This window comes from Phaenicophaeus curvirostris, chromosome Z (genome assembly GCF_032191515.1).
Source record: "Phaenicophaeus curvirostris isolate KB17595 chromosome Z, BPBGC_Pcur_1.0, whole genome shotgun sequence".
NCBI classification, from domain to species: Eukaryota; Metazoa; Chordata; class Aves; order Cuculiformes; family Cuculidae; genus Phaenicophaeus; species Phaenicophaeus curvirostris.
The window spans coordinates 11,351,207-11,373,577 of record NC_091431.1 but is presented as its reverse complement, the minus strand read 5'-3'; the positions used below and the strand labels follow the sequence as shown (position 1 = coordinate 11,373,577).

At 44.7% G+C, this 22,371-nt stretch overlaps 1 protein-coding gene across 1 annotated transcript in view; it reads right to left on the bottom strand.

The window, feature by feature from the left end:
• Positions 1 to 14,658: 14,658 nt before the first annotated feature.
• DGKQ (diacylglycerol kinase theta) overlaps positions 14,659 to 22,371 on the bottom strand; it is an 89,376-nt gene continuing 81,663 nt past the window's right edge. The window contains exons 20-23 of the mRNA XM_069880383.1: positions 20,585 to 20,731; positions 18,976 to 19,087; positions 17,905 to 18,057; positions 14,659 to 16,770 (exon numbers count right to left, since the gene is read on the bottom strand). Of these exons, the coding sequence (XP_069736484.1) occupies positions 16,672 to 16,770; positions 17,905 to 18,057; positions 18,976 to 19,087; positions 20,585 to 20,731 (511 nt within the window). The 3' untranslated portion in view covers positions 14,659 to 16,671. The remainder of the gene's footprint in view (positions 16,771 to 17,904; positions 18,058 to 18,975; positions 19,088 to 20,584; positions 20,732 to 22,371) is intronic.

The following is a 22,371-nucleotide window of genomic DNA, read 5'->3' as shown; positions in this document are numbered from 1 at the left end:
TAGTGAAACCCTGGGCTCTGAGCAGAAGCTTAACACCTTTGATACAGTATGTGGCATGTTTTGAAATTTTGCAAAGTAGAATACTTCAAAGGGGAATAGTTTGACTTAAGTTAAATTACAGTTAAGTTTCATCTAAGCAGTCATGGTTTTGTTGAAAGTTAGACAGAATGTCCCTCTGATAGCATATTTTCTTTAAAACAGTGTTTTCTAGATGTTGTTTGTTCTTTAAAGGGCATAATGGCTTGTGTGAAGTATAATTTGTCCTGAACAGATGCCTCTTCTTCTGTAATCACCTTTGTGTACAGTCTTAATCTTCAAGCCAGGGTCAAGCAGAGAGCTGGAGCCAGCTCCAAATTAGCACAAGTTTTGACTGTTGCAAAGTTTCATAACATTAAAGTTAGACCTTGGAAAGTAATACAATGTGCATAGGATTTCTGTGAAAATTTATACATCTGCATATAATTGGGAAATATATTCTGTAACTAGCCTTTGTCTCATTGCATGTGATCGATGGAGATCACTTCTGCGCATCGCCCAGGCCTAATAAAGGGTGCTTGCTTTCTAAAAGTCCAAAACTAGTCTTAGGGAGTTCAATTTGACTAGTTCAATTTTGGTATCACCTTCACCACCTGTTCCCAGTGCTTTGCTCCTTAGAGATGAGATTGAGAGTAACCCCAGCAGAGTGCTGAGGATGCTTGCAGTATGCAAACCTCAACAACCAAGAGGCAGTTTAGGAAGCTGCTCCTGGACATTTCTGAGCTGTTGATGAGTGAACTACAGATCTGGGAAGGCTTGATCTAACCCATGGTCTGGCACTTGTCACGGTGAGGAGTGGGCTGGGGCAGCTTCGTGAGCTGTCTTGCTCTAGAGGTCTGTGGGAACACATCTGTTTGTGGTGATTGTGCAGCGTGGTCTTCCTGCAAACCAGGCCTTGCACAAGGAGCAAATACAGACGGTTACTTGCCTACAGTCATTTGGTTACATTCAGAATTTCCCTTAGCCCTGTGCAGGCAGCTGAAGAAATGCAGAAGCCTTGCAGAGGTCTCACCGTGTTGGGTAATACCGAGCACCTTTTACGCAGGTGGCTCCGTATTTGTCCACAACTTTAAAAGGCTTGCACATTCTCAGTAAACACACACACAAAAATCAATAAGTGCATGAAGGTTAAGGTAGGGTTTGTTTTACCAGGGCAGCTGCTGGCCCTCTGCCAATCTGAGCAGGTGAATTGACATGTTCACCCCGGGTGCTGTCTCTTGCAGGCTTGCATTTCTGGGACTGTGAGACAAAACCTTACACCAAATCAGTTTCACAACACAGACCTCACATACCTTGGTGGTCACGTACACCACAGTACCAGGCCTGATAGGAAGTTTCTGCTGTGGGAAGGGAACTCAACACAGCTGTGGGAGCAGCTTCCTCACCCAGCCCCCTAAGCCCTGTGGTTCATTGGAGTACACCGGAGTAAAACCTGCACCTACAGCAGGGCAGGTGTCCAAAGCTGCTGTCAGTGACAGTGCAGTGCTAGTTGTTGTATTTCCTTTAATGCTACAATCAGTGTTTGTGATATCCCCTGACTTTCTCAGCATGGGACGAGGGGCAGACAGATGCAGGAGAATAGGACTTTGATTTTACCACTGAAGGAGTGTGTACTGGGCAGACATTGAGCAGGGCTGATGAGTGCAGTTGTGTACTATTGTAGGCTGGTCACAGCTTGGGACTGCTCCCACGTTTTGTGCACCTCTGTGAAGCATGGAGAAAGGCAGAAGAGGGAATTCTTTGCCCCTCAGGTCATGCTGCATGTGTGTTGTGTGCATGTTTGCGTTTAAGCAAAGGCAAGGCTGCCTGTCCAAGTTCTGACACTGCTGATACACTTCTTGCATAGGTGTCAATTGTGGAGCCGCTCAACTGTCTGATTTCTAAGGGGGAGCTGCTCAGACAAGAATGCTGTCCCTCAGAAGGAGAGGACCTCTCTCCAATGGCTGTATGTCAGGCTGGCCCAGTGCAGATGCTGGGTGTGCTGTGGAGGAAGAAGAGGAGAAGGACGAGCTGCAGTGCACTGCTGGAGGCCAAGAGTGTTGCCTTGTTCTTAATGTTGTCATCGCCTGTCCATGTTTCCCTGGACCATTGGGGTCCCCTTCTGGAGCTGCTGTTTGCTAAACTTTAGAGGTGCCAGCCAAATCTCTGAGCTTCTCCTGTGCTAAACTGTCAACGCCTGTTCGTGCTGGGAGCCAGGTTTATGAGGGTAGCAGTGCTGTGTGTGAGGGCCCCTTTTTCAGCCTGTACCACCACCATACAGGCGGAGCTGGGGTGTGGAAAGTATCAGGTGTGGGATTTTGCAGTGTGAGGCCTGTGCACCTGTTGGCTGGGTGCTCTGTGGCTGCTGGACCCCCTGCAAGCTTTGTGATGGGCCTCTGCATCCTGCCATGCTAGGATTGCATTTTGGGACATGGGAATCCCAGCTCCCACCCCTGCAGAAGGTGAAGTTGGAATGTCTGTCAGTAACCAGGCAGAAGGTGAGTCACCCTTTGCCTTTTTGGAGGCTGCTGTAGGTACCTTGTGCTCTTGGCCAGCTCCCGTGTCCTCTGTGGAGCCACCTGGCCAAAGGTGTCCACCAAGGGTGTGTGGGGCTGTCACTGCTTCCCAGGCCCAAGAGGGAGGCGTCATGGCCAGCGTGGTGGCCAGCAGAAGGAGGTGACAGGTGATGCTGCGTGTTCCGGGTCGTGGTTGCCTGCCGATGGCTGCTGTTTATCTCTTACTGGCTTCTCCATTGCAGCGTTAGCGCTTGTGGCCGTGCTGGGACCCAGCAGCTGCCCGACTGTGTTTGGATGAAGCGAGCTGAGGGCTGGAGCTGCGGTTTTGCTGGGTTAGCGATCCGTGCTGGTTCGCTGCCCCCTTTGAGCCTCTCTAATCCCGGTGGCTTACGCAGCTGCTGCCCCATCATTTCTCTTTCTATGTTGTTTATGGGCGCGCTGGGCCATCAGCTGACGGTGGCGGGGAAGCGTTTGCCGTGTCCCCATTGTGGTCGTGCTCGGTCTGCTGGAGCCGTGATTGTGGCGGTAATCCTGGTGGTCACCGGGATGGGCAGGAGATCGGCCTCGCTCTGAATGGAAGCGGCGTAGCTGTCAAGTGGCAGGGAGCGGAGCGCGAGCTTAATCTTGTCGTGATGCCTGCTCTTTCTGGAAGACGAGCAGGCGCATCCTGCCCCCGTCGCCTGCTCGAGTCCTGCGTGCGTCAGGGCTCTGAGTGCGAGAGGGGGAGATGGGGATGCACTCAGAGCGCTCAGGAGAGCTGCAGCGCTTCAGCTTTTGTGCCCGATAGCACAGCGTTTTCCTGCCGGCTGCCGGCACGACCTCGTAACCTTCCCGCTGCTCCGCAAAGGGCCCTCGGCTGTGGCAGCGCCCTGCCGGCAGGGCTGTTGGGGGAATTGCCTGGCACGCTGGTGCTGGTGGAGGGGGCAGGTGCTCCGAGGAGTGTGGGGCAGCCCTGAGGCTGCCGGGTGGATGTCGGTGGGGCTCTGCTCAGGGCCGGGGCAGGGGGGGCGGTGGCAGGAGGCTGAGGCTGTGAGGCTGAGGTGGGTGAGAGTAGAGCAGTGGTAGGAGCGTCGAGGAAGCCGGAGGAGGCGACGGTGTCTGCGTGAGGAGCGGAGGGTTTGGAGGTCGAGGCCGAGTAAAAGAGAGGTGCTGCATGGGGCAGTTGAGGGGAGTGAGGCCGGGGCCCCAGCAGGAGCGTGGGGACTCGAGATGGGCCTCTTTGTCAGCAGTAGACGTGAGCGTGGACTGAGGTAACCCCTGTTCTGCTCTTGAGCCAGCTGGGTGGAGCTGGAGTGGAGAAGCGTGTCCTGAGCTCTGTGCTCTGTTTTGTCACGGAGGCTGCTGTGCAGAGGAGAGAAGGGCCGAGATATCCAGCTGTGCAGAAGGGATTTGTTTTGTATGTCCTTCCACCTCAGGTCCTGCTTGAGCCAGGCACCACGGGACCAAGCCTCAGACCCTGGCACCAGCAGCTTCTGAATGCCTATGCACCCCGGAGCCTTGTCCTTACAATCCTACTCACCTGTGGATTGGTGTCATTCACTCAGCAGGAGAAGGAGATGGAGTGTGGTGCGCAGATGGGCAGCGTTGATAGGTACAGCACCTTCAGGGTATCCTCTAGTAAAAGGTATGCACATAGTCCTTCTCCACACCTACCCATCCACTTCTGCTCCTTTTGTCTTCCTCAAGACTGGAAGAGGGTTAGCATCATCACCCACCCCTGGTGTGGCCAGCACGTGAGCAGCTGAGTGCCAACTTGAGTGCCAACTTGTTTGTCCCATGCTAACAGTGATTATAACGTGCCCTATCTCCATGACAACTACAAAGGTATTTATACCACCTTTCCTGGCTGTGCATGCTCTTTAGGCTCTGCTTCAAGGTCTTGTAAATACCAGGCAGTTCCAACTGCTTTTCTACTTTCTTATATGACTCCCTGCCTTTTATCTGCCCAGTTTAGTACAGTCACATACTTTCTCACTGCAAGCTGGCTAAAAGTTATTGCTTAAGCTAATTCACTACTTGAAAAATTTGAGTGTACAATACTTTTTATATATACGTGTGTGTATATATTTATATAGATATAATTTGTCTATATAACTATCATGTCGCACAACAGGCCATTATTTATTTTCTCTGATAGACCAGTGAGACTCAGCAAGACACACAATTGATGGACTCGTCAGCAGCTAGAGTCCTTGGCAAGGGCAGGACAAAGCAGGGGCTCTGGGGGTGCTACTGCAGGAAAAGGCTCAGCTTTCTGTCTCCAACAAGGTGCAGCCCTAGCCCAGCTTTCTCCTTGGGGTGGAATTGGAAGAAGCTCCCAGCCTACGCTCTCCACACTGCAGCACGGCAGGTGGCAAGTGTCTGGGCTCATAGTCGTGTCCTGGTGCAGGGAAGCACCCATGGCAGGGATGGAGATGAGCACCATGGAGAATACAAAGAAAGTTCTGACGACACTGGAAGAGCAGACTCAGAAGCCTGTGCCCTCAGCACCTCACTTTACTGCCTTTGTTCTTCCTCCCCAAACTGGTGGCAGGGAGGATGGATGACTTCAGAAAATGTAGAACACACTTTTTTTCTCCATGAACAAACCAGCTATAGCGTGAGCATCTTTGCATAACTACAATACACTGTTTCTCTTACAATAATTTTTAACACGCAGCATTAGTACATCCAGTGGCTCGGCAGGGCTTCCTAAAAGCCTTTCCTAATTATGGGCAAGGTTTTGCTATCCTCAGTCAGAAACCAAGAGGGCAGCAGCCTCCAGTTAAACAATGAGTGTGATTAACTAGACAGTAAAATCTTAAAGCTGTGCCCAACAGCAAATGATCTTGTTTCTATATAAAACAGAACTGACAGAACTAAGGTCTCCCTGCTTTAGTAGCATGGTTAATCAATGACACCACTTCATTTTGCGCCAGCACTCAGCTTAAAGCTTGGCAGACACCCGAGAGGATATTTATAATAAACAAACCGAATCAGCTCCCTCTGTCAGGCAGATATAACTGAGACTTTGCACAGGTTTTAGCAGGCTGCAGCTTAAAGTTTATGACTAGAGCTGCCGACACCACAGTTACAAAATTTAAAGAGATTGAAAAAAATCTACACAATGTTCACTTATAACCCAAAGTAGCCTGAAATCCTGTTAAATGTATCTAGAGGAGAGCAAATTTGAGAAGCCATTGTGCAGAGCAGTGACACAGGAATTATGAAGAGTCCTGGGAGGGAAATGGCAGATGAGGCATTAGGAGGAGGATGGAAATACCAGCAGGGACCAAAGGCTGGAAAGCTGAAGTGGAAGGGTACAGGATAAAATGTGTCTCCTGGTCGACTGAAGCAGTTTTCACTACTGCAGTGGGGCTGATGGAGGATCTTTAGTCCTGGCATCTCATTGGTGAGGACTGTGTCCACACCTCCTTTGCAGACGTGCTGAGGCAGCCAGGCAGCCGCCTCAGCATGTGTAAGTTTTGTTTGGACAGAGGATGGCTGGGTGCCTCTGTGGGGACTGTGGTTTGTGAGACTGAGAGCCTAGGAGACTTACTACCAGCTCTAACTACAAACCCCATGTTTTGTAGAGAAGACTGCAGCAGAGGAGAGGACACCAAGCCACCTAGTTGTGACAGAGATGCGGGAGCGGGACCTTTGATGCAAGGTTGCATAGTGGCTCATGTGACTGGATTGATGTGTTTCAAACTGGCCAATTTGAAGTAGGACCGTCAAGATTGTTGGCTGATGTCCTTGCTACCGGGGATGGCTTTTATCCCAGAGTTGCGTTGTGTGCACTTTTGGAATTGCAGGAGGGAAAGCTGTTTTGAGCCAGGAGGTCCTGACCTGAAAACAGCATTTAAGTGAGTGGAGGCATGAACAGCATCCCCAGAAAGCCTGGGCTCACATCAGCCCCACTGGTGTCCAGCAGAGACTCAGGGACACTGGTCCAGGAGTGGTGCCAGCCCTTGCCTGTGGCAGTGGCTGAGTGATCACAGCACAGGCTGACAGAAGCCCTGGAGGTGACAGAGCTTGTCTTTGCCCTATTTTGTGGTCTGTGAGGCGCTGCCCATGTGTGGTTTCTCTGGGTTTGTTTTCTGACACCCACCCTGACCCCCCCTCTTAATACAAGGGCCCCTTGTTGAGAGAACAGGCTCCTGAGCCCTGCTGGTTGGTGAGAAGGAAACAGAGTTGGCAACAAGGAAGTATCTGTGCTTTAGGGGGCCAATTTCATCTATTTGATGTCTAAAATGACTCCAGTTGCCCCTCGATTTGATTTCCTCGTTATTTGTCCAGAAGCTTTTTGTGTAGCTATATATACCTCAAAGTGTATTTGTCTAACGAGTGACTAAATCCACTTGAAAGTCAAACTGGGATTTACTGTGGCCAAACTATCTTTCCCATTCCCGGCCACCAGTTCCCTTGATGGGAATGTGGCATGGCCGGTTTGCAAGGCACAACCGTACATCGTTGGGAAGGGAGGGACTGCTGGAACCGTGCACCCTGCCTGCAAACCAGATCCTTGCTGTTCTCCCAGCTCAGAGGAGAGCAGGGGCAGGTTTCTCTGCAGATCATCATCAGTGCAGGCAGAACATTGTGGCATCTTGGAAGCAGCCAAGTTCCTGGATGTGTATTGAACTGTTTAAATATGAATCCTCCACTGAAGCCTACAAAGCCTTACCCTGAAACGGCAGATAACTTGACCTAGCACTTCTTCTGCCCACAGGCCACTTCAGGTGTACTCCATGCACGTAAACAAGGGGTTCAACCCTCTGGATACCCAAATACTACCTTGCCCCCCAAATCCCTCAAACAGTGAATTCTCGGGTCATTTCACTCACATTTCACTCCTTTCCCCCCCCTCGTTCTTTTTGCTAGTCACAACACTCTCATTTGTGCTTGGGTAAAGGTTCTGAGGCCTCTCTGCACACAGATAGGACTGAGGATGAGCTTTTATGCTCACCAAGCAACTTTACAAGAAGCCCCACATGGTGCCTCCACCAGAGCGTACACACACTCCCTCCCTCCTGTGGATGTGTTGGGGTGTCATGCCCACAGCTTCGAGATGTCTGTCAGGTGTGATGTCAGAGCCTCCAGCCTCCATCATTGCCTGCTTCTTCCTAGTTACTGGAGAATTAGATCACACTCCCTTTCTGTTTCAGGGCTATGTAGGAGGATAAATTTTGTGGTCAGTCCTCTGGAAAAACAAAGCTCACCAAGTTTGTTGTTGTCTCACAAAGGCGTACAACAAGACCACCTGCAGCTTTTGAAGGACTTCACAGCATTGAGCACCCACAGAGATTTCGCAGGTTCTCCAGGTTTTACCCACTGGACAGCTTGGCTAGCTCCTGGTCACTGCACATTTCAGGTGCCGAGATGCAACAAGTGAAAGCTGAAAAGAAGGGCATGCAACATGAACAGCAGTTATGTTTTAGTGTGCCACACCACCACTAGGACCTGAAGAATAAGTAGAAGAAAGTAAGTAATAATAGCTACTTTGCTTTCCCCAGTTAACAGAGAAAGGGTAGGTTTTGGTTTTTTTTTCATTGTTAAGGCAAGCTTGTAGACACAAAGCTTGGTTAGATCACAGTTCAGGTTTGGGTGTTTTGTCTCTTCCCCAGTCCCCACCCCCATGAAGGTCAGTATTTTGTTTGCTTTCCCTTTTTTCCCAGGAAAGTAGGTTTTCTAAACATGCTTCTAAAATGTGGTTCTAACTGCTTCAGGGCTTGCTGATTTGCAGCCCAGCAAGGAAGGAGCAGTAAGATTCACCCTGAGATGCTCGGGCAAAACCAAGCCCTCCCCTGTTCTGCAATTGATTGTTGAACGGAGTGGGTAGAAATACATGCTCCATGCCAGAGGAAGGGTTACTGCGGCAGGGGCAACTAAGTGGAGATGTCAAGCTGATGGACACCATCCAGCACAAGAGGCAAGCCAGGAGCTGATGGGTCTTGACCTCCAGGGAAGGGTGAGCAGTTTCCAGCTGTGCTCTGCCCTCTGGACAGCCCTTCGACTTCCCCAGCAGACACCTTCTAAGCCAAGGTCCATGGGGTCCGGCCCTTGGGTTGTGGAGGCCAGCACCACTCAGCACAACAGGGATATGCAACAGCCTGTTTGCCACCGTGTAGAAACACCAAGTTGTCTGTTTCTAGAGGAGTGAAAACAGCGTGGGCAATTGTACACAAGTACCTTGGAAAACCTAGTTCACTGAAGTAACTCACAAAACAAAAAAAAGCTTAACATGCTACAGTGCTAACACAGAAAGCTTTTACCAGTTACAGTTAAGTGCTACCCACAGAAAGTTCTAGAAGCACCCGAGTGCTGGTGGGGTCAAACTTCAGTGTCATCTTAGAAACTAAAACCTATGAAATAACACTGTTACAACACAGACACCCTCTTGTGGAGCATGACCCAGTCTCAAACTCCAAGTACTGCCCTGCTGAAATGAAGCACGCCTGTCTCTGCAGAAGCGAATTTCATTATTTTTAAAGCATGACTACTCCACAATCATCTAGGGTAGAAGAGATGTTGTATTTTTCAGACAAATTCTAGTTACAGATCTCTGGAACTTGTCCATAATACTTAGAATACAGAATTTCAAATCAGTGCAAAATGTACAATCAAATGAAACACACAACACATATTGCAAATTATATACAGAATTGTTCTAAGAACATAACCCAAGGACAAACAGATGTTTAAATAGAAGAGAAAAGTCCATATTTTATAAATTACTTTTTTAAAACCAATTAGTATACTAGGTACGTTATTTGTAGACAAGTTACCACAGCATCGTGACGTGTCTCATTTGCAAGGCGGACACTGAGAAACAAGTGACATCATTAAAAGCCTATTTCTGAGACCAATCCACAAGTAAATGTGTGATAATGCATTACTGGTTTGAGGCACACAATGTGGAAACAGCTTTCAACCACTTTAATGCTTATACTTAGGCTTCTTTTTTTTTTTTTCCTGACAGTTATTAGGCAGCTGCACAGAGAATAAGCACTAGGCAATAACTGAACAGTTCAGTGGTCAGCTTACCTTGGCTTGTTGGGCCAAGATTATTTACTACCAATGTATTTAAACACTCACAAGAAATACTATGAGACACATTACCCTATCTTGATATTAAAACAACATCTGTAAAACTGCTCAAAGCTGTGCGATTTAAATAACCAGGGGTGAATAACACAGTTATTTAAGCAATAGTTAAGCCATATTTCGAGAAGAGTTAAGACGTCATGGGTGGTTCATAGGCAGAAGGGATGCTGAAATCTATAGTGAATTACAAACTCTGTGATGCTTTGCATTCAGAGCAGATTTGCTCCCTTCCAATAATCAGAACTCACAGCTTCAAGGTGTTGATAGCTACTAGCTATACCATTGCTAATTAAACTATCCCAAGGATAACTTGCTTTTTTTCAGAAAGCTGGAGTTATACAGCTATTGCTATGCTACAAATCCCCAGAATTTTGCTTTAAAATAGCAGTGAAGGTTTTATAAGCACCTAAAATTACACAATAAATAATCAGTAATTCTTCAAGCACCTCTTGCTCCCCAGTTTGGCGAGATCAGCAGCACAAAGGGATGCCGTGGTGAGGCAAGCTGTTAACTGTTTGACACAGGCACATGTCGATTTGCGCCTTCCTTCCTTCAGAGAGCAAAAGGATGGCGTGTGGCCCACTCTGCAGACAGTGAGAGAGGACTCCAAGAGCCAAACAGCCACCAGACCTGTAGCACTCCTGCAGTCACACACAGGGCTGGCCTCTCTGTTCTTTCACCTGCAGCGATTTGTTTGGGGGAGAAGTTGTGCCTTTTACAGCTGATGTTCATATTAGGAGTCGCTGCCAGAGGTGTATTGAAGCCACATTTGAAATCTGGTCCTCTCCTAAATAACACACTTGGCTGTGCGCAGTGACTTGTTAAACGGGTGTGTGCTAGGAGAGCTCAGAGGGGTAACTCCACCCCATTAAAAAAGGCATTACTTTGGATACGTCTTTGATACCTACACACATTTATCTCAAGACTTCAGACCAACTTTTGCAATAACACTGATCTGCTTATAAAACATTCTCATAAATTATCTTCACAAAAAACAGTCAATATTTTGGAAAACACATTCAATACAACACTTTTATCAGTAGAAATTCTGTCCTGTAAGTCCTTGGCAGAAAAGTCATAGTCCACATTTAAACCTCTCTAAAGGGACATAACCAGGAATCTAAACCAGAAGGCAACTATTTAATTAATTGTCAAGGGAAGCAGAAACAATGCTTCCAAAACACGGAGTGCACTGTTTCAACTGAAATGTATGGGTTTACAATCAATAGTCACTGTCCTGTAAACATTTGAACTGCTGGTCCAACTGCAGGTTATGAATCATAATTTGCATTAATTTCACTGCGTTCCGCACATACAATGGCTAGACTGTTAAAAAAATACATCAAAATAGCAAAAGGAAAAAAGGCTTTGAGCTGGATCTCTCCTACAAGCCAAACGTCAAATCTGCAAATGTTGGCATTATAAATAAAAATTTAACATTACTTTTATGCATTATTAAATCACTCTAATAAACCTAAATCTTAGAATAGCAGACAATTTGTAGTTGTTTACAAATATATATATGAACTTTCAGTCAGTCAGCAATAAATACAAATTGCGAAGGGAGGAAGATATCATCTCTTATTCCCAAGCAGGCTTTCAAGGAGAACACAGTATGTGCATCAAGGAACACTGCAGTCAGAGAAATTCCTCAACAGTTGCATTCTACAAACTTGTTTTCATCATTACCTGAAAGTGCATCTTTTCATCTGTAGAATCATCCCCATATTTACAAAGAAGTACAAACACTGCAATTTTGCCGCCCCCTAAGCCTATGTAACCTGTATTTTCTGTTAAGTGCAAAAAGTATACGAACTGATACATGCACTGATGCATAAAAGATCAAAGCCTGAAAACAAGGCCTTGCTGTCATCGCAAATCCAAGGTAGTTCAGCAGTTGCTGAGTCTTTGCTGCACCGGTGTCAAAGGGCTGAAGTGGAAGCTGAAGTAGAAATCAATGAACAGTCTAAGGCCAACAGCCAGAGAGGTGTTTTAGAGCAGGATCTCCATTCCCCTGCCCTCCACACACATTCACAACCACATACTGGCACCTTTGTTACCAGTTTCGTTGTGAAGGCAGGAAGGCAGCCTAGCGAAAAGGAAAATGCACAGTTACTACGGACATTGTTAAGGAAGAGGTATGAGGTGCAGACTGAAAGAATATTAGGCATCTGGAGTGCACAACTCCAACCTCCCTGTCCCCCAGTTTCAGTGCCGAAGCATGGACTGGCGCCTATGCCGCACATGGCATACCCACTCGCGCGATCAGTACATTACAGAACACCTATGCTGCTACATCTGTTGTGTCTTCAACCTAAGTCCTTTTTCAGTGTCACAACAGCTCCTCTTACCTCCTCGTCCCACAAAATGAGGCTTCATTTCATAATGACACATCTATATAGCGTGCACGCATACATGCTCAGCAATCCCAAACAGCTGGTGTTCAAAACAAATACATTATTTGCTCTTTAAAGAAATGCAATCAGTATAATACTTAGCAGAGGGTAACTGTGGAGATTAACGAACAACTGTCTATTACAGTTCATTTAGCTTTGCTTCTTATTTAAGGCTCGCAGTGGACTGTGCTACAGCTGCTTCTACTTTTTAAAATGCTAAAGAAAGCCATTGCCGTTATTTTTAGACATACGAAGACTTGATTAAAATCTAGAAAGAGCAAGAGGAGCTCAAACTGTACACATGCAGAAACTGTAATCAAAACACAGCTGTGCTTTCACTATATTGCCATTGTGTCTTGTTGAAAAGCATGTGTCCATTAGAAATACATGCTGAGAACCTCACTGGGATCAGTAAGAAAGCAACCTCTGACTCCTGTCCAAACTGGTAAGAGAAAGATTCAAAAGGGACTGCTACTAGAATGTTGTTAACACAGCAAAAGCTGTACAGGTAGACTCCAAGAAAGGAAATACAATACAGCCTACTTTCAGAGGGTGTCTGCATATGTATGCATACACAGGTCTGCACACACACATATATACACAGAAACAAACAAAGTTTTCAGCAAAATACCAGTTACATTTAAAAACAACTATAACGGAAACTATGCAACAAAAGCAATTTAAACTGTACAAATCAAGTATAAAAGCCATGGCAGAAAACCAACACATTTCCTGAAGTAGCATCTGTATCTCTAGACATGAGCCTTTTAATTTCAATTCTCATATCTCATGACAGAGGTGATGTGCTTACCCATTAAAACAGACTTTAACCAACTGACCACCACCTCTCATCTGCTACGGTGGCGTATCTGAAATGTATCATGATTTTCTGGACCCTCCTCTCCCCACTCCATGCTGACAAAGCCTAGTAGGAGACTAGTAAAAGGTCAGGAGTGCGTATCTCAGCAGGAGAGATGCTACCTGTGCCTGCCATGGTTTACAGGTGGGGTAGTGAAATGAGGATGAAGGAGTGTGCTCAGGACAGCAATACACCTGCATTTCCTCCCTTTCTCTAGATTGTAGTTCCTGGTCCTGTGTTCCTGATGTTGATTAACACCTGTCTTGACAGAATTGAGCCTCCTCTCCAACACTTCAGTTACTGAATTATTTACAGCACTCGTCCATGTGACCACGAGGTTCTCACACAACCTTACTTGAAGAGTCAGTCCTAAGAATCTGCCCACTATCCTGTAAATTACACTGCATTGCTTTGCTCATTAAGTCAAATTGTTTTGTATTCACTACAGTTATCGCCTCTCTTCAAGGAAGTTTTATATGAAGAAAATACAAGACCTTCTTGGATACTAGTGTGATAAAAATGCCCAAAGGAAACAGTTACTCTTAATATACTGGCCTTTGCAGTACCTGAAACTGGAACATCTTAATAGAGGGGTTGAATAGCGAGTTTCTCCCTACAACCTTCCTATCACAGCTGCCCAGGAATCTGTTTTGTCGTCAAAACACGCTAAGAATCATTTTATGATGCAAAGAGTCCTTAAATGCCAAGTGTGTTTCCTTAAGATACATTTTCATTCCAGTGTAGCACTCATGTGCTTCAGCAATATGTGAGAGTCAGTTTCTGGCAACAGAGAAAAAGGGAAGAAGAAAAGAAAATTCAAAACCTTCCTGTCCACCAGGATCCCCTCCAGCAGGGGCCTTCTTGGCCACCTGGGCACACTGCTGGCTCGTGTTCAGTCGCTGTCAACCAACACCCCCAGGTCCTTCTCCTCCAGGCAGCTTTCTAGACAGACTTCTCCTAGTCTGTAGCTGCACAGGGTTGTTGTGCCCCAGAAGCAGGACCCGGCACCTGGCCTTGTTAAACCTCATGCCATTGGACTCTGCCCAGCGGTCCAGCCTGTTCAAATGCCTTTGGAGCCTCCCTACCCTCCAGCAGATCAACACTTCCACCCAGCTTAGTGTCATCTGCAAACTTGCTAAGGGTGCGCTCAATGCCTTCATCCAGATCATTGATGAATGCATTGACTGCACACTTCAGGTTGCACACCTCAGGATGATATACGTCTGGAAAAACAATAAAACAGGTTTATTTACTTGGGCTGTAGAAGATGGTCAGTACCAGCAAGTTTAAAGCTTATGCATGTTTTCTGTAACAAGTTTTCATCTCCAGTACTGAGTCAGCAACAGGAAAGAAGAACATAACCTCTTTCTACAGCCTTGAGGACATAAAGCAGTCTCTCTGGGTTTCCAGACAGTTACAAGAATCAATTTATTTCATATTTCCTTTCTAATTTGTGAGCTTTGTGTTGAGAGGGCATATTCTGAAACACGCCACTCTACTCTTCCTACCTGTCATGCTGGTAGCAGAATGCCAGAAAAGCTTCAGCTGATCCTTCATGCCCCAGTTCTGAAGCAGAGACAACCCTGTGTTTAATGATCAGGAGAGGAGGACTTTAATAGCTCTGTGTTACCCACACTGTCTCCTTCACAGCATGAGTCTAGTTTGCATGTTCAATAGAAAGATTAGTTGTAGTCCACGTGGTGGTACCTTAACTACCTTAGGTGGTCCCTAAACTAAATTAACAACTTAAACAATTAAAAACAGGCTTCATTGAAGACAGGAGTAGGTTCTCCAAACGTTTCCCTACAAGAACACTAAGAACAGAAGGAGATGCTGCCATTTTTGCGTGGCTGTTTTGTCTCTAGCTTCAGCCGCACTGCTCTGTTGCTATAGGTGACTGTCTTGCAACACCCACACTCACACTCTCATCTCACTGGGAAGTAGAAAGCACTGGTAATGATCAGATGTTTCTGAAGCTGGCACAATGCTTAAAGTGCACATTGATCAACAAGACCCAGCAAGAACTGGCTCAGAACATAACTGGCTCCACCACAGAATGGCTTTTATGTATTTTGAAGTTACACCGAAGTCCCCTGAAGCAGCTGGAGATGTTTTCCTAGACATGCCGGCAACAGAAATGCTCCCAAAGCTGCCCCTTGAGTAATGAATTAATGCCACTCATAGCTGAATTTGTTACTATCATGCAATAGTGGACAGGATAAGCCCAGTGGCTAGCTAAGCAGGCTGTGGCTAACACAGCTTAAGCAGCTTTAGGCAGCAGATGCACACAAGTGGCAAAACCACGTGCCACCCCCCACAACAGGCTCCGAGAGCCCTTGGTGTAGGATGCTGACCTGCAGTGAAAGGTTCAGTCACCAGAGAACCACGGTGAGGTGAGACCAGCAGAGATGTGAGTGAAGACCAACACAACTATGGCCACAGACAGCATATCTATGCAGTGCATGACAGCACCAGCACATCTGCTCTAGTGCCAGGCTCTAGCAGGAAGCTATGTAAGAAATACTGGATCACCACATCTTCAGCAGATGGGTAAGCACTGAGAAGTGATCTTGGTCTCACAGAGCAACAGCCTCAGAAGAACACACACTCATCTGAGTGAGAAAAGACAGTCACTGTGTCCCTGTAACACAGGGTAACAGCACCCACCAAGAACTTGAGAAGGCTGAGCAGGTAAGTGAGTTTTCATGACAGCTACTGCATCTCCAGTTATCTGATGCCCACACCATGTTACACACACACTACAGGCTTCAAGTACCTCGTAAGGCTTCTCAACAAAGCCACGCTGTACTTCAGTTCAGCTCTAAATTATGACTGCGCTAATTTACCTAACACTAATGGTACTTTCTTCATCCTCATCAGTGATGATTCTTTTAGTCTTTGAGCTTGCTGTTAAATAACAGTCCAACTGTGGGAAATTAATGACAATGAAACAGCACAAGTAAAGATAAGAAGCAAAGTTTGGTGTCAAAGATAATGGTTTCAATGACAGAAAATAATTAGTATAATGTAATACTGGCGCCAGTATTCTTGTCCCTTTTTTTACATTATGAATGCCTTTTACATTCAAATGCCTTTTAAAAACAGGCTTTGGGTGAATAGTATAAGAGAAACTAAGCTGCAGTGGATAACTTGCTCTACAAGCTGTCACCTCTTCATTCACACTGTCCAAATACTGTTGAAGTAAACTGTCTTAAACATTTTGATGAGACTTTTCTAGTACTTTCTTTCCTCCTAACGCACAGGGCTCCTTTTATAGAAATCATGCCTCCTGTGTTTTGCATTTTTCTCTTTACGATAGTACTGTTTCAGCTACGCTATTTGTACTGATCCAAGGAGTTCTCAGCAGCTCATGTCTTTGCCATTTTTAGGTTGGGAGGCTACCATGAGCAATAATTTAAGGGAACACATGTTCATTTAAGGAACGATGCAACAAAATTATGGTATGGAATGATTTTAAGAAGAAGATGGGAGGAGGTGAAGAGTCTTTGGAAAGGCAGATGCAGAAATCTCAGCATCCTGGAATCTCTGTTTGGCCTCAATTTCTATATACATGAAAAAAAGGGAAATGGCTTATGGAAAAGAAACTCAAAGTAAACACTTCAGATGAGACGAGTGGTACATAATAGTTACTTGTAACAATGAGGCACTGTGAAAGACGAAGTACAAGCCAGTACTATCGAAATGTAATGAAAGGCACACTCATAAGCAACCCTCCTCTACACTCGGTTTTAGTGAACCATCTTGGTATCTACAGTGGGTGTGCTGCATCGCTTCTGAGCACTTAGCGTCCTCCTTCAGAGACTGACATGCTATCCACTCTTGTTTCTCTCAGGCTTCCAGTTTTTTTCTGTTTCTGCTTGGATTTTTTCAACATATGGACCTAAAATGGAAAGTTTTCAAAGAAAGTGAGTATTAAAATATTTGTAGTTACCTATGGGCAGATCTAAGGCAGCTAACTAATGAACAAGTCAAATGTTGGTACTGCAATAGAAAAACATTTAAATATACAACTGCCTGATGCACCTATCCTTACAAAATTATAGGAATAACTGTTTCTTTTACATAAACATATTTATGCACGTACGTCTATGTATATAGATGTATAAGGACATGTGTGTGTGTGCATATATATTTGTACACATACATACAGATAATGCTATTAGTCACTAAACTGACAGAAAGAAATATTTCTCACTGGAGCAAGTTAGGTTTGTTCTCTTTCTCTTTTTCCCCCTTTTTCCTTCCTCTCAGGAAAACAACAAAGTTTAACATATTACAAAACATTTGAGGTATGACGCTCTTTGTCACCTATTTTTCCTCTGCCAAAGACCATTGCTCTGGCAGCCCTCCTACAGGGGCTACTTGTTCTCTGAGACTGCCTGCAGCAAAAAATTTCTCTGAGTTAAAAATGCATCCTTAGGAGAGCAGACAAATGTGTAGACTGGTGTGAACCAGAGTCAACTACTACATAATGTTTATTTCACAATTTTAAACCAACAGAGAATTTAAACTTAGGTAGCTGACGCTCTTTTCCTTCTACGTGGACACTGATATATCAAGGAAAACCAGTCCTCAATTACTCCAAAAATCTCTTTTTCTTGGACCCTCCTCCTTATTATTCAGTTTTCTCCTCTGCTGCACTCTGACAGACATTCTCACCTCCAGCACCGCCAGCAAACTGATTCCTACTACGGTACCACCATAGCACCCATCACTGCGATCTGTCTAAGAGCAGACAATACTGCCTGGAGATCTCAATACAGAAGAAAAAATTAAGCCACTAGCCTTAAGCTCAGGGACTATTTTTTTAAACACAAGTCTCATCTGAGCCAGTGGTGAGGGCCCTCAAACCATCTTCTGTAGAAACTGCTCTGTATTTATCCAATAGTCACTACACTGTGCTGACTTGCTCCTTTAAAGTTAAGCTTCAGAACACAACAGACAAGCCAGTCAATATGATAACAACTAGTGGAGAAATAAAGTCACCTTGCTAAGACAAACCTAGAGCAAATACCTTTGGTCCTGCAGCAGAGATAATAATCTGTCCGGGTGCCTGAATCCAGGGCTCTCCATCAACTTGAACTGCAATTGGCTTTAGGAGCGTTACACGGAAATACGATCCTTGGGCTATGCGGATCCCCGATCGAAAACCACCTTGGACTTGACCCTGTTAGGAAGTAAAAGCAAGGATATCAACCACTCTAATAACAAGGGGCACAAATGCTAGCTGTATTTAAGCCAGGAGGAGGCAGCAATGTTTTATCAAACAGGGAGAGAGTTTTGCTGAACTCAACTCCATTTCCTTATATACATACACACTCAGCTACACATACATTAACTCAACTACAACAAATGTTTGGGTGTTAACTGTAAAAAATGAAACACAGTGAGCTTTGCTAGTACAAATTTTCTTGGAGAACGTGTACAGACAGCACACACAGGGGTAAAAATCTTAACTGGAGATCACAAAACCAGAGCATGGGTTTGTTAAACCCATGGGTTTGTTAAATAAAAGTCTTCATCCCATGAGCCATTTGGTTTTGATACCACAATACTTGTTATGAGAAAGCTAGCGTATTCCTTAATACACATATGTATGTATTTGCATTTCATACATACGTGCACATGTATGTTTCCGGCTTTGATTCAAAGCCTACTTAAGTAATGAAGCATTTTCCCATGCAGTTTTAACAAGTTCTTCACAAACCTATTACTTCTTATACAACCACAGGTTTCTTCAGTTTCCACTTCAACTGTCATAACCTGGCACCTAAATAAGGATCTTTAGGGCAGGCGAATAAATAGGCAATGAGAGGGCATTGCACTCCATGAACAGACATGCTTGCTGCAGCTGTTCCCAGCATCGAAACGATTTATTGACAGACAGCCGAGATGCCTGTGACTTCTGTTTGTGGTCTATAATTATTTCTGCGCAATGCAGAAGTATCTGAATAAGCGATAGTATAACCTTAACAGAGATGCACACTTTTTAGGACTACACACTTGCTATACACCATTTGTTACAAAAATAAACTAGCACGAATAAAAGTGTGTTTCTTCTGTTCTTATTGGGATGCCAACTTACCATGTGAACAACGCCAGTCACACCAACAACTTCCAGCAGGCCATCATCAATACGTGGTTTCTCAAAGCGGTTATCGCTCTCAGACCCCCAGAGATCGGCTCCAGACCCCCAGCTGCATGAAGAGCACAGCACAGTGACCGCCTGTGGATCTGCTGTCTCCCACAGAACACCCTGCCCAGTACCCAGCAAGGGTGACTGGTCTGCAAACTCCACATGCTAGATACTCTGCTCCCTACCAGCTGCATGGGACAACACGGCTTTCCCAGAATCTAAAAGCAGGAAATGCATTCCCCAAATTTTGGAATGCTTCTGCCCAGATCTGGAGTGAAAGACTGAAGTAAGGAATTTCCATTTGAAAGAAAAAAGAGTAGGTAAGAAGAAAGTAACTCCCAAGAGTTCTAGTTTTCTGGGAAATACAGGTTACAGCTACACTCATCCTTAACTTCCAATACATAAGAATTTAACCTAGACCTTACTGGGCTTGACAATATTCATGGGAGCTACTGAAGAGAAAGCTAAAACACATATCAAGTTTTGATTCTTGTACCTGGCCAAACTCACTTGTTGCTAAGCTAATTTTCCTGCGCTTCAAAACTCTGAAATGCTTCTGATAATTTAACACTGTGTGGCTTTTTGTGCAGTACTGACCCTCCTTATTCAAATCGTTCGCTCACTGTTTTAGTGCATTGACTGCTCAGTACTGTGATTTTTCTCCAGAGTTTCCATGTGCAATGTGTGCTAGTGTGTGTGCATGTAAACATATGCGTGTACAGAGAAATACATATATTTGAATAAAAAGCTGAAACATTTTCTGACTAAAATGGAAACAGACACAGGTAGTTTAATATAACACTGTACTTAAAATAAAAAAAGGCATGGCAGCACTACCTACCTGCTGGGTTTGTGCAAACAAAAAACCTGCCTCTACCAAAAGCACATCTAAAGAAGCCAGATTTCCTGCAGATTTGCCCTCCCTTCTTCCACAGCAGTACTCCAGCTCCCTGCAGGTGGCAGGGCAGCCCCACAACCCTCCAAAAGGTACCTGAACTGCAGGCTTTCCACAGCTACTCAGCTAGACTCAGTGACTCCATAAATAGTGAGTAGCTGGCTGTAGGACTTAGACAGTGTTTGACAGTGGAATCCCACCTGGTGGGAACTGCTGAGGCACCAGGTCTCCAGCATGCCAGAAAGTGAGTGCAAGTAGAACATTTTTGACTGCAAGTCATGGAGGAATCTCGTGGGTCATTCAATCAGTTTGGGGCACGGGGAAAACTGTAGTGGACAGAAGCCACAAGCCTTCAATCATGCCTAAAAAGTGTTGTTTTCCTACAAAACTGCTTCAAAAGAAGTCTGAAAACATTTGGTAAGGAAATCATTCCAAATTACTGTTAGGACATAGAATAAGCAGCAAATATGTAGGGATTTGCGCTGGCAAAACAAGAACATCTTTAAGTGGAGCGAGATGCTGAGTTTCAAAAGATGAGGAAAAAAATACCAAAATGACATTAAGACATCTAACCAAGTAATATTTGATGCTCAAATGCCAAGCAGGATTTCCACACATACAGCCAAACATGCATCCACATAGGATGCTTCCTCTCATTTTTACCTGGGTATATTAATAAAAATGAGTCCCTCTATACTTGGTAACTCCACTTCATGCTGGTCCACTTGAAGCTTTATGTCTTTGTGAAGGTTTCTGGTATGACTTATCTTCTGCAGTCCGACTTTCACGTAAACTCCTTTGTTGTGAAACCTAGGAGCAGACAACCACCCTGTAACTACATAAGTCCCAGCACAGCACTCTTCCCTATACAAGTATTATCCTCTAGAAGATGTGTTTAAAGAGATTTTCGATTGAAACCCTCTCCAAATTCTTCTAGCCTTACTGCAGAAACAAAGCATAACCCACAAACAACTACTTTGTATACCTTTTACTTAAGAGATGATTTGTGCTGTCAAGGCATGTGGAGATCTGTGAAATTTTATTACAGAAAAATAACCCCTTCTTATAGTGTTGCCTCAATGCAATGCCTCTCTGGAATGTAAACTTCTGGGATGGAAAACTGTATTTTTAATTGAGACCTAGAGGTCTTCATGAAACATCTTAAAATGTTTTCTCATGCAATGTTCAGAAACTTTTGTGAGTCTTTGCTTTACTTATCACTAATTAATTTGAAATATACTTAGCTGCAGAAAATTAAAACACACTAAGTCATGTTAACCTGTGATGGAGCTTTAACATTTCTAATTTTAGAGTGAAAAAACATGAAGAAGATTTTATGGTATCCCTAAAAATGTCAAAATATTTTAAGAATAACATAAACAAATGTTTGTTAAACACACATAGTATTTTCTTCTATAAGGGAAACCTTTGGTTACACGGCCTTCAGGGCAACCTTAAAATAAAAGGCATAAATTTCCATTATTTGACCCTACTACCATATAGTTGTCATTGGAATCCAACTTCGCAAAATCTCTCTAGTATTATGGCTAAATGCTGTAGACATTCAAGTGGAGAAGACAGACAGTTTAGCATGTGGGTTACAGTCAACTCTTCAGAGACTGCTAGTCCTTTTAAATTTTTACGTTGGGAATGACTAGCTCTACATGCGAACAGTTTTAAACAGCACTGAACTGAAGGTACCTGATTTAATGCTATTTAACACGTTCTACTCCAGGGAAGTCAATAAAATGCGTCTATGCTAAGATAGGTTTTGTTTAATTCAGATACCACTGCAAAACAACAGCAGGACAACAACATCGGTAGGAAACAATACTTTAAATGTCCCCAAGAAGTATTATTTTTTGTTGCATGAAGAAGGAAACCTGCCAAACCTGGAAGAATATGACCCAGTGCCTTAACTGCAAACACTGTCCTTAATTTTAAGACTTCTGAGAAATGCTTATGGACCACTGAGGTCCACAGGATCCAGAGACTTGAGACACAGAACCCTGTGTCACAGAAGAAAGGGTAAATCTGTTAGAGAGTAAGTCCTATCACTCCAGCCAGTGGAAGCCGTCAGCCGGTTGCTGTCAGTAGACAGTACCATACTAGCTTGTGCATGTGGTAGACAGAATAAACATTTCCTAAAGTAAACCCTTGGTTAGATAACATTTTGCAGACAGCAGTTTTCACCACAGTAGGAAGGAGGAAGCTGTCCTTGGAGCAGTCTCCAGCACTTTATTTGTGCTGAAGGAAATTAAGGTTTGTATAGGTGAGACACATTGCTGTAAATAATACTGATGTGGATGAGAGAGGAGGGCAGGGGGACACGTGCAGGTCATCCATCCTTGTGGAGCCAGGGAGTCCTTCCATCAGCTCAGCTGCAACATTTGCATCATTATGTCAGCTCAAAGTTATTTGGAAGGCTCTCTGGAGCACATATTGAAGCA